Here is a 22,773-nt window from a genome sequence, read left to right on the forward strand (position 1 = left end):
TACAAATAAACTTGATTTGATTTGATTTATCATGTCAGGTATTCAGAGGCCCTTCAGACCTTTCTCCAAAAAAACCCCCCATGATTACTCAGTGCCAATTACTGCTCAAGCCTTGTATATTCTAAGCTCTTTGGGCACAGCGTGCACAGGTAGACAGGCAGGTAGGCTATCCAATCACTTCAGTCGGGCCACCTAGAATCAGCTCAAAAAAAAAAAAAAAAAAAAATCACCACACACCGTGTTTATTTCAGTGTACATAAAAGAAACATTTATCAGTATCACATTTCATAAACCAGTTTCACATCAGTTTCAGGTTTCATAAGTAACTTGTATGTCACCTCTAATGCAAAGACAAAATCAATGAAAGTCAGAGTCAAATCTGGTTGTGTACAAAAGCTTTTATAAAGGATGCCCTTGATTTGTGAGAGACAATCTAGACTCCTGTGGACCTCCGTTTCACATCACAGCATCACACACGAAGGTTCACCAAGAAACTTTCACAAACCAGGCACATTTCTTTCAGTGCGATAAAAGCTGTTGTGGTAAAATCTCTGAATTAAAACACACACAAAAAAAAAAAAAAAGTTAAAATATTTTAAAAAAAAAAATGAACACAAGAATATAAAGACAGATAAAAAAAAAAGCCAGTAAAAATGCTGAAATGAAGACAAAATCACAAGCCTTATTCACATGTGGCTGGATGGAGGTTATTAGGCAACTATGACTCGCCCCTCCTATCTTAACTGCTGGTGCATGTAGGACATGTTGATGTACTGACATCATTTCCTGGGAAAAATTAAACAGTCAGACGTGAAGAGAAGAGCGTAGCATTCAGGCTCGTGTGGAATTTTAGCCAAACAGTCATCTTGTATTAAACCTCCTTGATATTTCCAGAACGTCCACAAGCAGTCCTCAGTGTCCAAAGCGCCTTCTATACGCAGACATGTATCCAATCTGACTACAATTACTCCATTTCATAACATCTGAACTTTCATGGCTATACAGCCCAGATAAATGAAATCCATCAGTTTATCAAGATCAAGGAAAGAGTGCAGAAATGAGAAGAGGAAAAAAGGTGACATCTTGTTAGCTGATGATCGAGCTGGATTTACACACACAGGGCTCGGGGGAACCTGAGAGAGAGCAAAAACTTTTACAAAATTTCACACTTTCACAAAACCTTTCACACTTATTGCATGCACAGGCTTTTTTCCCTACTTCCTGTGTGCATAGGAAGTCATGTGATCTCACCTGTCCTCATTGAAGCCATCCACTTCTTCCTCATCATCCAGCTCCATGTCCAGCTCGTTGTCAAGGCAACTGCGACCATAGCTACTGAGGACGCTGAACAAGGAATATTTAAAAATAAATAAATAATTTAAAAAAAAAAAAGTACATCTTGAGTGTTGATAGGTTTCAAAAGTATTTGTTGTTGTGTGTTTATCCTGACCTTACAGAGCGGCATGTGAAGAACACTATGCGTTTGAGTTTCTTGTTGTAGAAGAAGTAGTTGAAAGACCAGAGGTTGCCCTCCTCACCAAAAGGGTCTGAATCTAGATCCGGGTTGTAGCTTAAACACACAAAACACACACAAATAATTAACTGCTTGCCCCAACACACACTAAAGAGATGTGTGCAACTTTACCGAGTATTAAATACAAAAAGCTAGTTAAAGAAGAACTGAAGGCAAATCATCAAAATTCTCTCATTTTATTAAATATCAGAATGCATTTTTGATCGCTATTTTGTCGCTGCTATAGCAAGTTATGAGTGTTTGAAATATGCTCTGTAATAAATCAGTCCATATGTCAAAGCGATGGCCATAAACGAGATTCGTTGAGACCTGTACAAGACATCGTAGGACAGAAGTAAAACGTACAGCGGAAATCAAAGTGACCAACATCTGCCAACGTTGCCAAAAGACACACGCGCCCTCTTTCGAATGCTGATGTAAATCAAGCCCGAAGTTTTGTTTGTTTTGATAGCAATCAGGAAAGTTTGAAAAAAGTAGGTAGTAATAGTCATTTAAACTCGTTTTTGTGCAATATTTCGTTTGGGAAACAGTTTTCAAAATGGCAGCACTGACACTTCACGTTTCGAAGTCTCGCACAAGTCTCGTGAAGATCGCGCGGATAAGAGACTCCTGCCGTGGACCAAACGAACTAAATTCATCGTGGCTGAAAACCGAATAGGCCGATAAGTATAATATTTAATTGCAATTAGTTGTCAACGCGAGTCATAAGACTACTAAAATGTAATTGAACAACACGTTAAGAAATAAAGCAAGTTTAAAAGTTACTTCAGTTCTCCTTTAAGGTGTTCCAACAGTCACTTATTTGTGTTGCATCTTTTCTGTGGCTGAATTTGACATTCATAGTGCTTTACTGGTAATAAAGTGCATTATGTAGGGTCTACAAAACTAGTATGCTATGTCCTACATAGTAAGCACATAGTCAGTTGAGATTGTTTTTCATACAGGAATCTTGGACCAAACAATAGAGTGCATAGAAAAATAAACCAATCAAACTTCAGGAAAAAAAAATTGATTCTCTTATCTGTAGTTGAGGTGATACGAGTGCACTGTGTAGCTACTGGTGATGTTCACCCTGTTACACAAATATTCAAATACTAAGCTGTTTAGGTCATCAAAATTCACGTGCCAAAAACCACACACACCTGTAAATGTCACAGCTCTGCAGGCTGATCTCCTGATCAATGGCATTCCACAGCTCCGGACCGAGAGTGTTAAACTCCTCCCCTACAGATGAGTACAAGCTGCTGTTCACAGCATTCGCCACCTGGGACAGACGGACACACACACACTACTGCAGGACTGACAGAATTCCAACAGCAGGGGTTGTTGAACCTCATTAACCCAGTAAACTCAACCCCCCCCCCACAAAAAAAAAAATCAAAGCACCAAGCACTGTGGTAGAACGCATCTAATCGGTGTGCGCTCCTCCAGATTACCATAAAATACTATCTTCCCCCATCCCATTTCCACTTTCAAGAATCAGGCATTATATAATTCTGTATTTCAGGAGCACAATGTCAGAATTCCCCTCAATGAGGACATTTAAGGTCTCCGTGCTAGAACAATCTCTGTTGCAGACCCAGCCAAGGATTTCTGTGGCTTGAGAAACACTGCAGCAGAAATCAGTTTTCTACACATTTCACAACTTCGGTAACAGTTTCCATGTTGCAGTTTATCCAATCTCCTTCATCTTACCTAAAGGCGGATCTTTCAGAAAGGAAAAGCTTTTTGACTTTCATGCACACTCACTGGCCACTTTAATCGGAACTTGTTCTTGATTCTAAGATCCCTGTTCTTGGCTGCAGGAGTGGAACCCAATGTGGTGTTCTGCTGTTGCATGCTGAGATGCTTTTCTGCTCACCAAGGTTGTAGAGAGTGATTATACAAGTTACTATATCCTTCTGGGCAAAAAAAAAAAAAAAAAAGATCGAACCAATCTGTCCATTTTCTGACCTCTGACCTATCAACAAGGCATTTGTTTCCACTTACAGAACTGTCGCTCACTCAGATCTTTTTTTGTTTTTCGCACCATTCTGTGTAAACTCGAGAGACTGCTGTGTGTGAAAACCCCAGGAGATCAGCAGTTTCTGAAATACTCAAACCAGTCCATCTGGTTCAAACCAGCACCCATGCCACAGTGAAAGTTGCACTTTGAAATCACTTTTTTTCCCCATTCTGATGTTTGAACCATTGTGAACATTAACTGAAGCTCTTGATTTATATCTGCATGATTTTATGCATCATGCTGCTGTCAAGGGATCAGCTGATTAGAGAACCGCATCAAACAGGTGGGTGGGTGTTCCTAATAAAGTGGCCGGTGAGTAAACTCCACAATATTAAACATATCGATAAACTTTTTTTTGTTTTTGTTTTTTAAAAGCATGACATCTCTAAAAAAACACATTTAACTGCTGACAAAAATGTGTTATTCCTTACACCTTTTGATTTGATGCTTCAAGCCACAGCACTGAATTTACAACAAAAGAACCTGCTGAAAACTACACAACCTGGCAACACTGCCTGTGGGTGTTTTTCACGCGTTTGTTCGATGACTGGCACTTTTGTCCAGAGATGATATCATGAAGAAAAATGATTTGACTCTACTAACCCAGTTGAAGCTCGGCTCGCGGCTGAACTCGTGAGCTCGGGCGGCGCTGAAGTCGTAATCGGGACGGAACGATTCGTTCAGTGTGGTGATGAGGTAGAACAGAGTCTTCCTGCAACACTTATCGCTCAGAGGGTTCTCTGCTTCATCACCGCTCTTCCCCAACCTGAGAGAAAGAGAAATAGAGAGTGAGATCAAGAAGCAGACAAAAGATCTTTTTTTTTTTTAAATGAGGAAATGTCATTATAGAGATGCAGAGCTCTCACACCAAGTTGCTGGTCAGGAGAGACATTTTTAAAAAAAGACCCACACTACTTGATGCATGTGCGTGATTAAACCACTGTATGATCTTAACATCATGTTCTCTCTTACGGCACGTTTCAGTCATTTATCTTCCACAGTCAAAACTCTAATTTTCACACACCGTGTGAGCAGATAATCAACACGCGTGGTCAGACTCGACAAGAAACAAACTCAATTCACAGTTCTGTCTGTTAGAAACTTCATGTAGTCCGGAAAGCCCAGACCTGGCTATACATCCGTCCGAGAAAGTGCACAGTGCACCTTACTCTCCAGTGAGACACCGTTTCTCACACTCAGTTTAGGTTCGAAGAGCCATTTCTATCTCTCCCGCATCATTTTTCTGTCAGTTAGATGACCGCAGGATAATAATTTAAGAATAAAACCTCCAGTGTTGTACAGTTATAGTAAAATTTTCCTGTAAAGCTGATTGTTAGAACTGCACTTCCCAGTGTTTTATTCCTCTTGTACAACAGCAGCTTGCTAAAGTTTACAATTCAAGTACAAAAGCATCGACTTTTTATGCCTTTAATATTACGTCAAATGTTGCAAAGCTAATTTTCCTGTTCTTGCTTGCATGATCATACTTATAACGAGTCGTTCCCAAAGGCTCACCAGCCTCTCTCTTGTGCTCTCTCTGAATAAGACAAAACTTCTAATTTGTGAGAAAACACAAAGGTTAAAAAAGTCTGTTTATTACTAGCGTTGGACTAGATGGCAAAGCCGCCTGTGAAGTCCCTGTGAAGAGCTGTTACTACAGAAACCATCATGCATTAGAACGAGTGCATTAATATAAAGCTAAGGTTAGTGTTACAGCTGGACTGGAACCGCTGTCTGAGCTGCACGCTACACAAATAATGCATAATCCAGGCTTATAGTACTCGAGTCCAACTTGTACCCTAATTTTACAGACTCGTGACTTGACTTGGACTTGAGCGCTGATGACTCAGACTTGTGCGTTAACTGCGTTCGGACTCGTAAATTGGGAGACGAGGACTAGGATTTTTATTTTTATTTTTTTTGTAACCGGCCATAATTTGGCATAAGATATTTATAGCTGCATTAATTTTTGTATAAAGTTCGTGCAAGAGTGTCACACCCGCACACCTTGGCATACGCATCAGACTGACCCTCGGGTGTGCTCTGGACAGCGTGCACGTGCCAAGTGGACTCTCATGCACACACCATAAAAGGTTTCACAAAGTAAGCATATCAGACACTTGCTGGTCATGCTGTGAAAATTGTCCATGTAAACACTCATTTAATTTTCCAAATCTGTCTGTCATTGCTTAACTCTTGAATATTTTCTACCGTGAATACTATCAGTTTAAAAAAAAAACCTTATAATCTCTGCTTTCCAAAGAACCGTCTCTGGTTAAGATCTGTTCAGTATTTGGGAGTAACAGCAGGTTAAAGTCAGTACAACAGATGACGTCAGGAAACTGCCGGTGCTTTTTTTTTTTTTTTTGAGTCACAGGAAAGTAGTCTGGTTGACACCAGACCATATCACAAGTGAAATATGGTCTGGAATCCGCCTATTGAATTTCTCGTAGGGGAGGTGTGGTTTACGATTGTCAACGGCCGTTTATTGGACGTTGCGAATGTCCATCATTTGGCGTATACGTAGCCCATGGCCAATCATGGCAGTTGTACCCGGTGACGTAGTTAGAGCGACGAAGAAAGACTGAAACACCAAACGCTGTTCTTTTTTTAAAACAAACTTTCGCTCTAAACTATTCAGAACAGTGTCTAAAGCTTGATCGAAAGTTTGGTTCGTATCGCTCGCCGCCATGTTAAATGTGATCCGTAAACAGTCCCAAATAAACTACAAGCTTCCGTTTGTCGAGTAGTACGCTTCACCATCTTTCCACCGCTCCCCACTCTCTGATTGGCTCCCTAACTCAGGCAAGCCTTTAGACCATAGTTTCCATGCTGTCTTTTCAGATCGGAACGATTGTGCAAAGCAGCATGGGATTTCCCAGGCTAACAGGAAAGCAGTCAGTCTCTCGCTCTCTCTCTCCCCCCAATCGGTTTCCCACTGGATTACTCGTGAATATCAAATCAGATCACTTTTATAGCGATGTTCTCTCACTCTCACCGTTTCTGATGAAATGAAGGATTCAGCAAAATGTTCCCTCTGCCAGTTTTGATATGATTCACAGGAGACTTTGAAGCGAGTTTTCATAGCTTTACCTACTTATTTTTTTTCAAATCAAACCGATTCCTGTAAATAAATAACTATTTTAGAATATAATTGTAGCTGCTTTGATGAATAATATTGAGATCTTAGTGGTTGGAATGAGATTTAAAAAAATGGAAGTCAGAAACACGAGTGTTGATTTCAGTTCCGTTAATGTGAATTGTTTATTGGATATGGATCACAGTTTTTTCGAGGTTCACATTGAAAGCTGTGACTTAATCAAAATCAGTTATATTTTCATATAAAACACTAGTAGGCCCTACTTTTGAGAAATACAAAGACCCACAGAGCACAAAGAGGGGATTAGAAATAATCTTTTATTACTTTTAAAATTTTTGATAGAGAATGGTAGATGTGAATGATATTCAACGCTTATTTATGCAGATTTTATAATTAACATTTCTCCTTTGTGATGTATAAATGAGTTAAGATCAGCTTTATATAGCACAAATAAAGCCATTTGGTGAAACTTTGATGGAGAGTGTACCGATTTAATAGTTTTACATAATTAGCATAATCAATACAAATGAAATAATACTATGTATGTATAATTTGTTTTTACAAATTTTTCAAACCCTATTCAGTATACAACCATCTAGGTGCCTGCCAATTTCCATGTAAATATCTTGAAAAATAAGTTATGAAGAAAAAACATTTGATCTCATTGGTTAATGAGACCCATTTTGGACCATGTGATCCTCATACAGAATATTACGGCAATTTTCTAAAAATTAAGCCGTTTTTTTCAATTTTTGATTTGAAATACACTACCGTTCAAAAGTTTGGGGTTACCCAGACAATTTTGTGTTTTCCATGAAAAGTCACTTTTATTTACTACCATAAGTTGTAAAATAAATAGAAAATATAATCAAGACATTTTTCTGGCCATTTTGAGCATTTAATCGACCCCACAAATGTGATGCTCCAGAAACTCAGGCTACATCCACACGACAACGGCAACGAGATCTTATTAAAAAAAAAAAAAAAAAAAAAAAAAAAAAAATGAATATCGCGTCCACATGGGCAACGGATCAGTAAAATATCAGGTACATATGGCAACCCAACGCTTGCTGAAAACGATGCAATACACATGCCACACCTCTACATGCGCTGTAAGACTGTCCCATTGGAGACACCAGAACAATAGAAGTAGGACGCATGCGCATGGAATAGATGGAGGAAAGGAGGATGTCAGGAGTGATTTGTGACAGAAGACTGGCAGCAAGAGTGAAAGGGAAAGTGTTCAAGGCAGTAGTAAGAGCAGCGACGGTGTACGGTTTGGAGACAGCGGCACTGACAAAAAGACAAGAGGCTGAACTGGAGGGATCGGAGCTAAAGATGTTGAGTGTCACTGGGAGTGAACATTTTGAAAAGCATTTTTATATAATTTATATAATTTTATATTGTGTGCCAACATTTTGAAAAGTAGTCTTATCCAATAAAAAAAAAAGAAATTCAAGAAATGGTTCAGTTACTTGTTTATTTAAAAGAAAAGCTGTATACAAAAGTGAATGTAATGCAGTGGTTCATACAAAACAGCGAGAGTGCTGCTTGTTCTAGTCATATGGTTGTGACGTCATCGTAAACAAATCCGTTCTACTTATCCAGACGACTTCGCAATAGCGCCGTTGCCAGATTTTTCCACTCTTGAACCCGTTCTCGTTTTGGGGCACCCAAAACGCCGGTGCTGTGTGGACGCCAGGCCAAAACGATAAACAATTTTTATCAGATTCACCTGAATCCGTTGCCATGTGGACAGCCTCTATATCTGCTCAAAGGAAGGTCAGTTTTATAGCTTCTCTAAAGAGCTAAACTGTTTTCAGCTGTGCTAACATGATTGTACAAGGGTTTTCTAATCATCCATTAGCCTTCTGAGGCAATGAGCAAACACATTGTACCATTAGAACACTGGAGTGGTAGTTGCTGGAAATGGGCCTCTATACACCTATGGAGATATTGCACCAAAAACCAGACATTTGCAGCTAGAATAGTCATTTACCACATTAGCAATGTATAGAGTGGATTTCTGATTAGTTTAAAGTGATCTTCATTGAAAAGAACAGTGCTTTTCTTTCAAAAATAAGGACATTTCAAAGTGACCCCAAACTTTTGAATGGTAGTGTATCTCAAAACAGATAAACATTTTAACTCTGTATAAAAGTATGTTGTTCTGCATTCAGTTCTGAATTCCCCGAGAGCAGTTTCAAGCAATTTGGATTGAATAAATTTTCACCCGATATGCCCATCAAGAAGAAAATTTCTCCCAGTTTGAGAGACACCACAAACCTTAAAAGTCTGTTTATTATTAGTGTCCGATGACATGGTGCAGCCACCTGTGAAGTCCCTGTGAATGAATGGTTACTACAGAAACCATGACGCATTAATGAGTGCATTAATATGAAGCTAAGGTCCGTGTTACAGCTGGATCGGAACCACTGTGTGAGCCGTGTCATTATACATAATGAATGCACAATCCAACCTTTAGGACTAACCAGATTCAAAAATTCAGCCATGCTGTGGTATAAATGGGAACATTCTTTTGAATGGTGAAGCTTAGCTCTTAGGATTGGTGTGCAAATACGATGTAAATGTGGTGTCAGAGTAATTGTAGGATCCTTACAGGTTAGGACTCGGAGCGCTGCTGGTCTGTGGAGGTGAAAGAGCCTCCAGGACATGTGGCTCCCCCTCCTGGCAGAACTGCTTAAACATGTGCTTGTCGTCACCAGCCATCTTGCAAGAGTAGCTCTCGATCCTAGAAGGAAGGAAAGAAAAATAAATTTTTCCCCAACTTTGATTTGAGGAAAACGCTAGCTTTTGTCCAGCAAATTGCCAAAGCTGACTAGCATCATATGCCCTTTTCCACCAAAGCAGTTCCAGGGCTGGTTCGGGCCAGTGCTTAGTTTGGAACTGGGTTTTCTGTTTCCACTGACAAAGAACTGGCTCTGGGGCCAGAAAAACCAGTTCCAGGCTAGCACCAACTCTCTGCTGGGCCAGAAGAAAGAACCGCTTACGTCAGCGGGGGGGGGGGGGGGGGGGGGGGGGGGAGTTGTTAAGACCAACAATAACAAGACCGCGGAAGATCGCCATTTTTAAGCGACGAGAAGCAGCAGCTGTACAAACGCGAAGTCATCCATTATAATTATTGTTGTTGCTGCTGCTTCTTCCGTGTTGTTTTTGCTTTGATATTCGCGCCAAGGTTTATGTAAACGTAGCGCCGTAACTGACGTATACAGCGACATAATGACGTATACAACGACATAACTGACGTGGCTCCGCGAGCTATGGAAAAGCAAACTGGTTCTCAGCTGGCTCGCAAGTTGAACAAGTTGTGAACCAGCACCAGCCCCGAACCAGCCCTGGAACTGATTTGGTGGAAAAGGGGCAATAGTGGGACCTACAGTATACTGTGACCAAAAATATATTCCATTAACTCTCATGTCCTTTAAACACATGAACAATACAGCAACTTCATGGGCACGTATATGGGACTTGTACAAAATATCACTCAAGAGAATTCTCTCGCTCAACTCCAAGCTTGTTGTGTTAATTACATTACTGTTTCTACAGTAACATCTCGTTCACTGGGACTCATGTAGCCAATGCTCCTCATGCAAATCTAATAATAAACATAAAAAGAAACTAGCTGCTGTTCAACCAAAATGCGTATTCGTTAATGTGTTTTCTGGAAAGACACATTTATTGAACAGCTATAGAAGGGAGTCTCCAGTCTGAGGCAATGCTACAATTTTACATTTTCAGACAAGTTAACTTCAGTGTCTGGCAGACAGGGGAATTTACACTTTGTGGTTTCTCAGTAACACTACAAACTGCAGCTTATTAAATTCATGACTGTCATTAGGCATCTAAAATTCATAGACTTGCATCCTTCTGTGGAACTGCCTAAAAAGACCAGAGTTCAAAGTCAGTCGAGGACTTGCTGCAGTCTGGAAACCACCAAACACCAATTTAAATAAATAAATAAATAAATAAATAAATAAAAGGAGCCGCTGCCATTTTAATAATGCTGCTTCAGCAGGACAGTCCAGTGGAGCACTCAGGCTGGATGTTGTTTCAGGAGGCTCACTGTTTATCTTTAGGTCTATTTGAAGCTCGGATAAAATGTCACACAGGCAGACGGAGGCTCTGCTCTCGCCCTCTGTGTGCGCGTTGGTTATGCAAGAAGAGAGGTTGTGCCAGGTCCAGACACACAACCCAGATCATATTTATAGGTGAAGGGCAAAAGTCACAATGGTTTATGTGAGTCATGTGACTGAGAACACGCTGGATTAAAGCCTGTATCCACCCCCAGGGAACAGAAATAAGAGTCAGGTTCATTTCAATGTGGACATGGTATTCAAAGTGCAGTGGTTCTCAACTCGATCTCTACATACTGCATCTGTAGTGCGTGAGTGATTTCACGCACATCAAATCGAATCAATTTGATTTGTATAGCGCTTTTAACAATCGACGTTGTCGCAAAGCAGCTTTACAGCAAGATATAAATTTTAAAATAGATGGGAATTTCAATCTATACCTGTTGGGAATTAACCCGCTTCCCTGCAGTGGGGCGGGGACAAAACCTGTTTATTCCAAACTCTTATAATGGAAGTCTAAGGTTAGATGTTGATCTATGAAACCGATATTTAAATAGAGTTTTTTCAGTTGTGCTAATGTTTCCAGTTTATTATTTCCTTTCTGAGACTTTAAAATGGTGAATTGATACGATAAAAACCTGACCAAGTGTACAGCAACAGGCACTGTTTTGTCCCAGTGTTGGAATGTTAAAAAAAAAAAAAAAAAAAAAAGTTTAACTACCTCATTTCCAAAAAAAGGTGGGATATTTTCCAAAATGCAATAAAACCAAAAATCTGATTTGTTAATTCACATGGACCTTTATTTAACTGAAAAGTACAAAAAAAATATTTTCAGTAGTTTTCTTGACTGGGGTGGCACGGTGGTGTAGTGGTTCGAGCTGTCGCCTCACAGCAAGAAGGTCCGGGTTCGAGCCCCGTGGCCTGCGAGGGCCTTTCTGTGTGGAGTTTGCATGTTCTCCCCGTGTCTGCGTGGGTTTCCTCCGGGTGCGCCGGTTTCCCCCACAGTCCAAAGACATGCAGGTTAGGTTAACTGGTGACTCTAAATTGACCGTAGGTGTGAATGTGAATGGTTGTCTGTGTCTATGTGTCAGCCCTGTGATGACCTGGCGACTTGTCCAGGGTGTACCCTGCCTTTCGCCCGTAGTCAGCTGGGATAGGCTCCAGCTTGCCTGCGACCCTGTACAACAGGATAAAGCAGCTACAGATAATGAGATGAGGGGAGTTTTCTTGACCAACTTAATTGCATTTTGGAAATATAAACGAAATTAGAATTTAGTACCTGCAACACGCTCAAAAGTTGGGATAGAGACAAAATAAGACTGAAACGTTTATAGCATATTCAAGTTTGGAAGATTCCATAATAAGCAGGTTAATTGCCATCATGATTGGGTATTTATTTAACCCCCCCACCAAAGGCTCAGTCTTTACAAGCAAGGATGGAGCGTGGCTCATTGCTTTGTGCCAAAATTCATGACAATTGTCAGTCAATTTAAAAAAAAAACAACAAAAAAAAAAACCTCATTGCAAGACTTTAGGTCTTTCAAAATTTACAGCACTTAATATTGTGAAAAGATTCAGGTAATTTGGAGACATCTTCAAGCGTAAAGGACAAGGCCAGAAATCACTGTTGAATGGGCATGACCTTTGAGTCCTCAGGCGGCACTGCCTGAGAAACACAGTCATGCTAATGTGACAAATATAGCCACATGGACTCAAGAGTACTTCAGAAAACCATTGTCACAACACAGTCTGGCGCTACATCCAGAAACGCAACCTGAAACTGTTACACAAGGAGGAAGCCGTTCATCCATTCTCTCCAGAAATGCTACCGATTTCTCTGGGCACAAACTCATCTCAGATGGACTGAAAGACAGTGAAAATGTGTGCTGTGGTCAGATGAATTCACATTACACCTTGTTTTTGGGAAAACCAGACATCAAGTTCTCAGTGCCAAAGGTGAACAAGACCATCCAGTTTGTTATCCGCGAAATGTGCAAAAGCCAGCACCTGTGATGGTATGGGGGGGCATCAGTCCCAATGGCACAGGTGAGTTGCAGGTGTCAGAAGGTATCGCTGATGTATGGGGGCATATACTGGGATTTTAGACAGACATTCATTCATCAAGGCACCATCTCTTCCCAGGAAATCCATGCTTATTTGAGCAGGACAACACCAGGCCTCATTCTGCACGACCTACAACAGCGCGGCTCCGTAGACAGAGCGCATGTGCGCGACTGGCCAGCTGCCAGTCCAGATCTGCCTCCTATTGAGAACGCATGTGGCCTCATGAAGAGGAGAATCAGACAACGGTGACCACGGACTGTTGAGCCAGAAATCACTGCTATAGTCTTGTATCAAGCAAGAATGGACAAAAATTCCAATTGCAAAATTGCAACAATTAGTATCCTCAGATCCCATACGATTTATTTATAAATAAATAAATAAATAAAATGTTGCAATACAATGATAATAATGCCCCTGTCCCAACTTGAGTGTGTTACAGAGGACAGATTCTAACTTCGGTTATATTGACAAGATAGAGTCAAGTTTGTCAGTAAAACTGTTGAAAATCATCTCCTTGTGCTTGTGTCAGTTAAATAAAGTTCACGTGAATTAACAAAAATCAGTTTTATTTCACTTTGGAGAACATCCCAACTTTTCTGGAAACAGGGTCATACAAGGGCAGTCTGTAGAGTGTACACTTCTGCCAAGCCACATATACAGATTTGCATCAAAATCTAATTGTTCTTTGGCCCATGGCTCACCTTTCCTCCAAATTTCAGCAAAATCCGTTCACTATGAGTTATGTTAGGAACAAAAACGGAAGCAAAAACAACCACCTCCAACAAAGTTGACGAAGGTCATAAGACCATAGACATATAAACATAGACGCTGCCTTCTGCGTAGAATCATGCGTCATCCTCGCCGCCATATTGGATGTGGCAAAGTGGAGATTCTTCAGCTGTCTCTGGTATAGCGTCTAGACAGTAGCCGAGAATAAAGATGCCTCATTCATGTGCTGCGTTTAACTGTACCAGCAGGTTTACCATCCAAACGAGATCACATGGGATTACCTTTCACAGGTGAGACTGGAAAAATACTTTTCATTGTATTGGGTCATTATAACGTAATTTTATGAACAGATTTTTCTGACTTTGTGGCTAATATGAAGTCTCGCGCATAACAGCCACTCGGTGAAACCTGTCTCCAAACAACGAAGTATTTCCTTCGTAACTATGCTGATTGTTGTTAGCTGCTTAGCTAACTTTTTCACATACTATGTAGGTTTCCCAAAAATAAAGCCATGAAAAAGCAGTGGGAGACAGCTGTACGACCAGAAGGGTTTTCTGCTACTCCGTCATCCATGCTCTGCAGTGAACACTTCAGAACGGAGGATTTGGACAGAACAGGTCAGACAGTCAGGATCAGAGAGGGAGCTGTTCCTTCAGTCTTCAGTTTCCCAGCTCATCTCCACTGGTTAGGTGTATAGTTATAAGCAGTGAGAATTAGATAATACAGTGCCACACTATGATGAACGTTTTTGAACGCATGATGAATGTTTTTAACCTTTCTGAATGTGAAGGAATCAGTGATGTATTGTGTTTTGGTATGACGTTAGAACCTGGCCGAACTCAGTTTGGCGGTCATTCAGCTCACTTTATTCAACGAGAGTAGGTCTGTGTGGTGACTCAATAAATAAAACAGAACATTTTTATTTTCATTCACTATTTCCAGTTTTTCCACTATTTCCATCATTTATCATATTCAGTCTTGTAGGTTGGTTATTGTGGCCTCAGGTTTTGGTAGCTTGCTACAGTATGCTGACTGATTAGCTTACCTGAGCTATCTATTGCGTATCTGTCGCTAGTTTGCAGGGTATTTCGCACACTATTTATAACCATCACATTAAAAGTTATACATGTTTTGATGCCTGTTTGTTTCCCAAATATAAACGTGTGTCTTAATGGGTGAATAAAAGGCATCGAGTTAAATATTATTGTAGAAAGGGGCTTTATGAAGTTCAGTCCATTTACTTGCATTGGTTTACGGGGAAGATTTGCCACATCCAATATGGCGGACACTCTGACGTATCCCAGCAACGGGGCCACCAGCTCAATGCGGCGTCTATGTTTATATGTCTATGCATAAGACTCTCTCACACCTCTCTCACTTTACTTGCTCAATCTAAAATGACAGCTCGGTTGTGTCTTATACGGGTTGCACATTAACCCTGATTAACAGAATTCAATAGCTGCTCACAGACCTCCACTGTAGGGGATTTTACAGCATAAAGCATCTTATTATGGCCTTATCTCTGAAATGTTCATTTGTGCTCATCCCTCACACACAGGATGGAGATAAGATTACCAACATGCTGCTTGTTAATCTGCAATAGTGAGCTCACAGCAGTCTCTAATAATAAAACCTTGGGGTTTGGGGTGTGTCTGTGACTCCGTGACATGCTGCAGCTTCACGAGTTGGTTATAATGCGCTGCAAAGCACATCACAATCCCAAAGTGTGTGTTTAAGAAGATTTCAGAGCTTCATGTGCAAATTTGTGCAATTTGTTTACTGCTCTGCATATCACGAGACTGCATTAGATACTTAGAGCAATAATTCAGGAAGGAGGTCACGCCAGTGAACTTGGCAGCAATATATGGAACAAAGCCCGGTGTGTGTGGTAACTGAAGGATGCGTCGCGCACACACATGCAAATGTTACATGACACCACATTCTGCGTCACAGTGCCCATCTGAGGAATTGAACACGAACACGCACACACGTATAGATACACTGCTTAACAGAAAAACAGATCAGCATTCTGTGAAAGCAACAGTTCTGTCTCAAAAAGAGACAGATGTGGTGCATCATCTGCTCACTATTGGTGGGGGAAGAGGAGGGGGGGAAAAAAAAAAAAAAACCCACCACATTTTCACCATACACACCATGACATTTAGGTTGGCAAGTGGCATCAAAACAGCAGCAACACACCGAAACACTCTACACTGTGTCTAAAAATATATCGATAAGTTGTAAATACACAAAATTATACATTAACACTTCAACAAGAAGAAACATTAAACAGCTACCCAAATAAAAAAAAAAATACAAATAAATAAACCACCCCGTTGACACTACTTTTGATCTCCTAGAAACGGCTTTCATACAAACGCAGAACAGGACCGAGTCAAGCTTGGAAAACTTTTCCGACACAAGGTTTTAATTCTGCTTTTTACTAAAGTGCTTCCTTTTTCGCTGTATTTACAACCTTCTGTTTGATCTTTTATTTTGTGGCATGTAAAGCATTTGCTCTTGAATGGAAAGTGTCTATAAATGTTTATACATCAAGTCATTGCTTATCATCAACCATTCAGCTAGTTGTTCAAGTCGATACTAATGGAGCTGGTTAACAGCGTTGTACCATTTACAGAGGACGACAACAAATATCTGAAACATCTTCAAGTATTGTGACGAGTCATACCAGCCAGCCCTGGTGCAAATGTAGGAGTTTCTAAACATGTTTGTTTCGCAACGCACATCATGCATATTAACGTGACAATGCATCGCATAGGTGTGTACTTACATGTTGAGGACTTAAACTTTTTTTTTTTTTTAAACTAAACTAGAGTGTTTGGAAATATTTGGGAAATGAGGACATTTTGACTGGTCCTCGCTTCTTCAAAGGACTGTGAGGGTTAAGACAGTTTTAGGGTTCAGGTTAGAAGTACGTGATGGTTAAGGTTAAAGTAATGCGTTAGGGAATGTGTGATGTCAGTGAGAGTCCTCACAAAGCCTGAAGGACAAGAATGTGCCAGTGAGTGCGCGGAGAAAGGCAGCGAGAACGAGAAAGAGAACAAGGGAGTAGAAGAAAGTGAGAGAACAAGAAAGAGTGAGAGAAAGGGGGACAGAGCAAATGAGAGAGAGTGAGAGAACAAGACAGTGTGAGAAAGAAAGCATGAGAAAGGACAGATGGAGAACAAGAAAGCAAAGTCAAGAGAGAGAACAGGACTGTGTTTATATACTACTGAGGACTAAATGCCCCCACAAGGACAGTAAAATCTGACAGTTTTGACCTTGTGGGGACATCTGGATGGTCCTCACAAGGAAATTGCTGTTGCGAGTGTGTGTTGGTCAGTGGAAGGTCCTCACAAGGGTAGTGGGACAAGACTACAGGTCCAGGTACAGGTCCAAAATACCGGATCATGAAGTACCAGTACTGTACCGATATAAATTTACACCAAGTATCTGCTTATTTTGTGACTGAAGATGCGTAAATCCTACCACAAAGACGAAAATTTAGCACTGGAAAAGACGTAAAATGCCGCGCTGAAACTTGAAATCAGAGCCATCTTTGATTTGAGATCCTCTCGCCACAGTCTCACAAGACATTGCGAGAGCCTGGCTGATCCAGCGTTCTGATTGGTCAAAAAGACTCAAAAGCAGGTCAGCCATTTTTCCTTTGCTGGCATTGGCGGTCTTTGCTGCTTTGTGTAATTTTGCCACGCAAGTTCAAGGCCGCGGACTGCGCGTAGTCTGTAGTATTCTAGTGTAGTCACTTCTTGCTGTGAGACAACTTATGACTTTTTGTCCCAAGTTAACCATAGGGTGACTGAGAAGTGAGGTAGGAAACCTAGTTATGTTTGGTTTTCTTTGAATAAAGATACTGACAAGTTGTCAACAGTTTATTAATGTTTCTGTCATTATTAAAGAAGTTCAGAAGAATGTCAAATTGTTCAGGTACAGGTCCGGACCTGTACCTAAACCTCTGTACCGGTACCTGATGTTACGTTTAGGTACGCAGCCCTAGTATATACGCATGCACATGCGTGTTCACACAACTGGCAGTTATGTTCCTGAACTGGAGATGAACCAAGAAGTACGTACCTGCCGAGGATGTGCGAATCTCCGGTTTCCACACACAGCCGAGAGCTGAGCGCTTCAAAGCTTGAGTTCTCCAACAGCTTCATTGCTGAACAGTGAGTAAACAAAACAAGACGTGAGACTGCGCTCGCATACGTAACGACTTCGCAGCACCACACAGTATTAAATACAACAATATATAAAATATACCATTTTAACACCTTTATTTACTGCATCATTATGGTTTTTGTATTATATTTGTATATATCTATTTTATATGAGAAAAATATGCAAACATTAGGAATAAAATCAGACATCATTAGAATAAAGTAGTTTTAAAAAAGTTCACTTAAACTAAACTTTATTTCGTAAATATTAACCAATTAATCTTTAAATAACAATCCCATTTCATAGGAAATTGGTTAGTATGAAACAAAAGATTAATTTATACATTTTCCCATTTTAAAACTGATTTTAATTAAAAATATGAAAAATGTATTGGATTAAATTGCAATTTGCATGCACGCGCACAACATAATGTGTAATCATTATCCAATTTCACATAAAACATGAAAAACCCATGTCTTATAGCATTTATATACAGTACCAGTCCCCCCCCAAAAAAAAGGTTTGTACACCCCTACTTTATTCATTCGTAGGTATTAGAACAAAACTGAAGACATCAAAACTATTAAATAACATGGAATTATGGGTTTAAAAAAAAAAGTCAACACAAAATGTTTCATATTTTACATTCTTCAGAGTATCCAAAGCCAGCTGTGAAATTATGAACAAGGTCAGAGGTCGTGGGCTCTTGAGAGAATATATGATGCGTTATAGAACGTGTTACAGAATACAGTGTAGAATGCACATTAGGGCAGTGGGCATGCACAGTCCTTGACCGCCATGCAATTGTGGTGCCTTGAGCAAAACACTAGCAACCCTTCACTCCCCTCGGTCAGGATTACAACCGAAGACTGGACTCAGCAGATTGTGGGGCAGAAGAAACGCTTCAACAACAACCTTGAAGTGTTCCTCAAAACCCAAGAAATCGATCAACTCCTGAGAGTCGCTTGCTCAGGACTGTCCAGCACAGTGAACAAAGCTCACCAGTAGTACATGTGCAGCAGAGATAAAACGCATCGTCGAGGCCCAGAAGAAACGCGTTGTGTGGAAGGCTTGAACTATCGCTACCCCCACGTTCGACATGTGGGCATACCTTCAAAGCCCCAATTGGTCTCAGTCACCTCCGCACCCACCAAGTTGAAGTCATAGCCATCTTCAACCCCGAAGGATGAACATCAATTAGTGGACGAGTTTCTTGCCTTCTTCATGCATTTGAAATCAAACAGTAAATAATGAAAATACAGTAAACAGATCTATTCCACAACTGTAGTAAGTAGAGGATATTACACAGTTGCGTGAAGATGTGAAGTTTATCTTCGAGTGGTGAACGTATACGTCACGACTGCGCAAAGTGAACGAGTGAAAATATTTTCAACAGGAGAAGATAAACTTCATACCTTCGCACAACTGTATAATGTGAAATATCAGGAATTATTATACATACAAGCAGTGTTGTGGTACAGTCACTAAACCTCAACTCCAGTCTCGAGTCCCCAGTGTTCAAGCCCAAGTCATTAATAAACAATGAGTCGAGTCAACTACTGATCCAAGACTCCAACCGCACCATGTGATGGTGTCTGTTTCAGCGCCATTAACATTAGTTTGTTCCTGAACATGACATATGAACAGGTGAATGTGCTTCTTTTTGTCAGGGAGTGTGAAGTATTCTGTCAGGGATGGTTGGGAGACAGATGTAAGTGCAGAAGGTGTGTTTATTAATAAAAGTGAAGACGGTAAACAATCCAGAATGGCATGCAAAATCGTAAAACAGCGAAACAAGTTGAGCGAGGCACAAACAGGCTATTGTAGACTCGGCAGAATCAAAGACGAGAAACAGGAAACCAAACAAGGAAATAAGGCTGGTAATGCGTCAGCAACGCAACTCAATACTCCACAAAGCGAGTGTGTTTTCACAGGTTTTATATCGGCGCGCTGATTGTGCTTTAATCCTGTGTAGGTGCAAGTCGTTTATGGCGGATGCGCGAGAGTCCGCTTGGTGCATGTGCTGTCTGGAGTGCGCCCGAGAGTCTATCTGATGCACGCACCAAGGTGCACAGGTGTGACACTTACACAAAATTAATACAAAAATTAATGTAGATATAAATATGCCAAATTGTTATAGCACGTTACACAAAAAGAGTCCTTGTCTCCAATTTAAGAGTCCGAATGCAGTTAATGCACGAGTGCGAGTCATCAGTGCTCAAGTCCAAGTCAAGTCAAGAGTCGTTAAAATTAGGGCATGAGCCAGACTCAAGTCGGAGTCCTAGACTCGAGTACGACAAGCCTGCATACAGGACACTTTTTTTTGATGGATCAAAAACACGTTCTATTCCCTTCCAGCAGGTTTCATTCATGTGGTTTGACAGCATGCAATATTGTTAGCGTATGGCTTATCCTACGTGCATTACATCACTCAACCCAATGGAGAATGAGCGTTGAATATGGTACAAGATACTGCACGGTTGTCAAGACAACATGACGCCACACACCAGCGACGTAAAACTTCTGCGCTAGCGAGCGACTGACTATTTGTAAACAAACATGGCCGCCACGTTTGCTTTGTTAAACAGGGAAGATTGAGGAATGTGTATGCATAATAATGCCTTTTTTTCATAGTATATCATATGTTCGATTCAGCTACTTGTTTTCAACTCGTTCAGTATCATGTTAGCTGAATGGAATATAATCCATCACTCAAAGCCAGCCAACATTATTTAAATGCGTCACCCAGGTCTGCGATGTATGTACACAAGAAAAGAAAAAGAAAGCACAACTTTATTCATCACACCTGTGATATTTCCTCTCTGTATTTAACCCATCTGAAGCAGTGAACACTCACACATGCACACCCACGTGAGCAATGAGCAGCCATGCCAACAGCACCCGGGGAGCAGTTGGGAGTTAGGTGCCTCGCTCAAGGGCACCTCAGCCCAATGCCGTCCCATATTAACCTAACCACACGTCTTTGGATTGTGGGGGAAACCAGAGCACCCGGAGGAAACCCACGCAGACACAGGGAGAACATGCAAACTCCACACAGAAAGGCCCTCGCCAGCCACTGTGTTTGAACCCAGAACCTTCTTGCTATGAGGCGACCGTGCTAACCACAGTAAACTTCATATCTTCTTCAAGCCAACATGTGATTTTCTTTTTATTACATATAGACATCCCAGCTGACTATGGGCGAAAGGCGGGGTACACCCTGGACAAGTCGCCAGATCATCACAGGGCTGACACAAACAACCATTCACACCTACGGTCAATTTAGAGTCACCAGTTAACCTAACCTGCATGTCTTTGGACTGTGGGGGAAACCGGAGCACCCGGAGGAAACCCACGCGGACACGGGGAGAACATGCAAACTCCACACAGAAAGGCCCTCGCCGGCCACGGGGCTCGAACCCGGACCTTCTTGCTGTGAGGTGACAGCGCTAACCACTACACCACCAAATGTATCAAATGCCCTTCCAAATGTATCAAAACAAATAATTTCCTAATGAGCAAGGATATTGGAAACTGTCACAGATGTAGCTCATATGAAAAATACGAGTGGTGTATTTCCCAGTAAAACACTGGTGTCTATGTAATAGTTCATATGTCAAGAACCACTTGATGAAGTAAAGAGAAACGGCATCCATCATTACTACACATCACTACATGAAGTGTCTTCTTTGAGGATTTAAAAAAAAGAAGAAAAATCATAGAGTTAGAAGCTGCGTCCAAATTTGTGTCAGGTACTGTATATGGGACATCATAAATTTTCAGATTTCTCAAAATTAGAGCTAAAATGTTAAACTAGAGCAAAAACACACAACTTCTCAGAATTTTTGTAACACCAAACATGTATGTAGATTACAGAAGCCACTTATTCAACTTTCATGACCTCATATTTCTGAATACACCGAAACCCTAAAAACCTGATTTCTTTCGCACATAAGAGGTTTGTTTATTTGTTTATGAGGTACACATGGATAAACAATGACAACAGGGGCCTGCTCAGCCCTTCAGACTTGAACATGTGCCTGTAAACAAGGCACACAGAAGGACATGGAGTGCCTACTGTGCCAGTTTTACACTACACAGCTCACACGTCAGAGCAGGAAACTTTCATTTATAATAATAAGGTTGAGTTTTTAGCTTTGATCTGACAAGCCCAGTTCCAACCGCCCTTCCTCCTCTTTAAACAAGGCCTCATTCCAAAAACCTCCTTCCACCCTGTCCTAGTGCACTACACAGGAGTAGAGAGTAATACTGGCTTCTGCACCCTAACTAGTGCACTAAATAGAGCACAAATTGGAACACATCATCGAGTATAGCTTCCTGGTTTTAAAAACAAAACGTTATTTTTTTAACACATTAATATAGCTTAGATATAAGATTATGATATAATTAATAAGATAGGATATTAATTAATTAAGCAGGAATACTAATATTTCTTCTAAGGTTAAAATAGCTCGTTATATTGATGTCAAAATTAAGCACAAATAATAATAACAATAATAATCTAATGATCTTACCTTATGGGGGTTTTTTTTCGTCCAAGTTTTCTAACGGAGGTTAAACTAAGGGAGCTCTATCCGCGCTGCTTCCTGTGAGCCTCTGGCTTTGACCCTGAAGGAGGTTACAGTGTAACCCGCTGCAGTAAAACTGTAACAAATGTAGCGTGCGGTGGCTTTTATTTCCGCTTCTTTACAAAAACACCTCACTGCTTTTCACAACTGAACGGTCGCAAGAGCCCTCTACTACTTCCTGCGTGCGCTTTTATCGAAAACCTGCAGCTTTGTTCGGATAACAGCGACATAAAACCCAGAGAGAGTCTCGACTCCGACTGCAGCCTCATCCCCCTCCTGGTTCAACCGATTCACAAACGCAAAAAGCAGAGATTCGAACCTCCTCTTTCTCCCGGCGATCAGAGCCGCTTTTACCGACGCGACCTGATCAATAAATTCCCCTATTCGTCTTTTCTGTAAATATTTATCGCGATACAGCTCGATATTTCCTGTCTTCTGTGTCTATTATGGGCGAATATTCCCAGCGCCTGTCTCTAAATAAC

The 22,773-nt window shown here is 40.8% G+C and overlaps 1 protein-coding gene across 1 annotated transcript; it reads right to left on the reverse strand.

The window, feature by feature from the left end:
* Positions 1-380: 380 nt before the first annotated feature.
* On the reverse strand, positions 381-22,773 carry maf1b (MAF1 homolog, negative regulator of RNA polymerase III b). Its single transcript, XM_060915479.1, has 8 exons — positions 22,238-22,773; positions 17,619-17,703; positions 9,260-9,391; positions 4,143-4,305; positions 2,677-2,798; positions 1,451-1,570; positions 1,252-1,344; positions 381-1,133 (listed from the first exon to the last, which is right to left on the reverse strand). The coding sequence occupies exons 2-8, from the start codon at positions 17,699-17,701 to the stop codon at positions 1,109-1,111; spliced, it is 738 nt and encodes a 245-aa protein (XP_060771462.1). The 5' UTR covers positions 17,702-17,703; positions 22,238-22,773; the 3' UTR covers positions 381-1,108.

The sequence above is a fragment of the Neoarius graeffei genome, chromosome 1, assembly GCF_027579695.1.
Source record: "Neoarius graeffei isolate fNeoGra1 chromosome 1, fNeoGra1.pri, whole genome shotgun sequence".
Taxonomy (NCBI): Eukaryota; Metazoa; Chordata; class Actinopteri; order Siluriformes; family Ariidae; genus Neoarius; species Neoarius graeffei.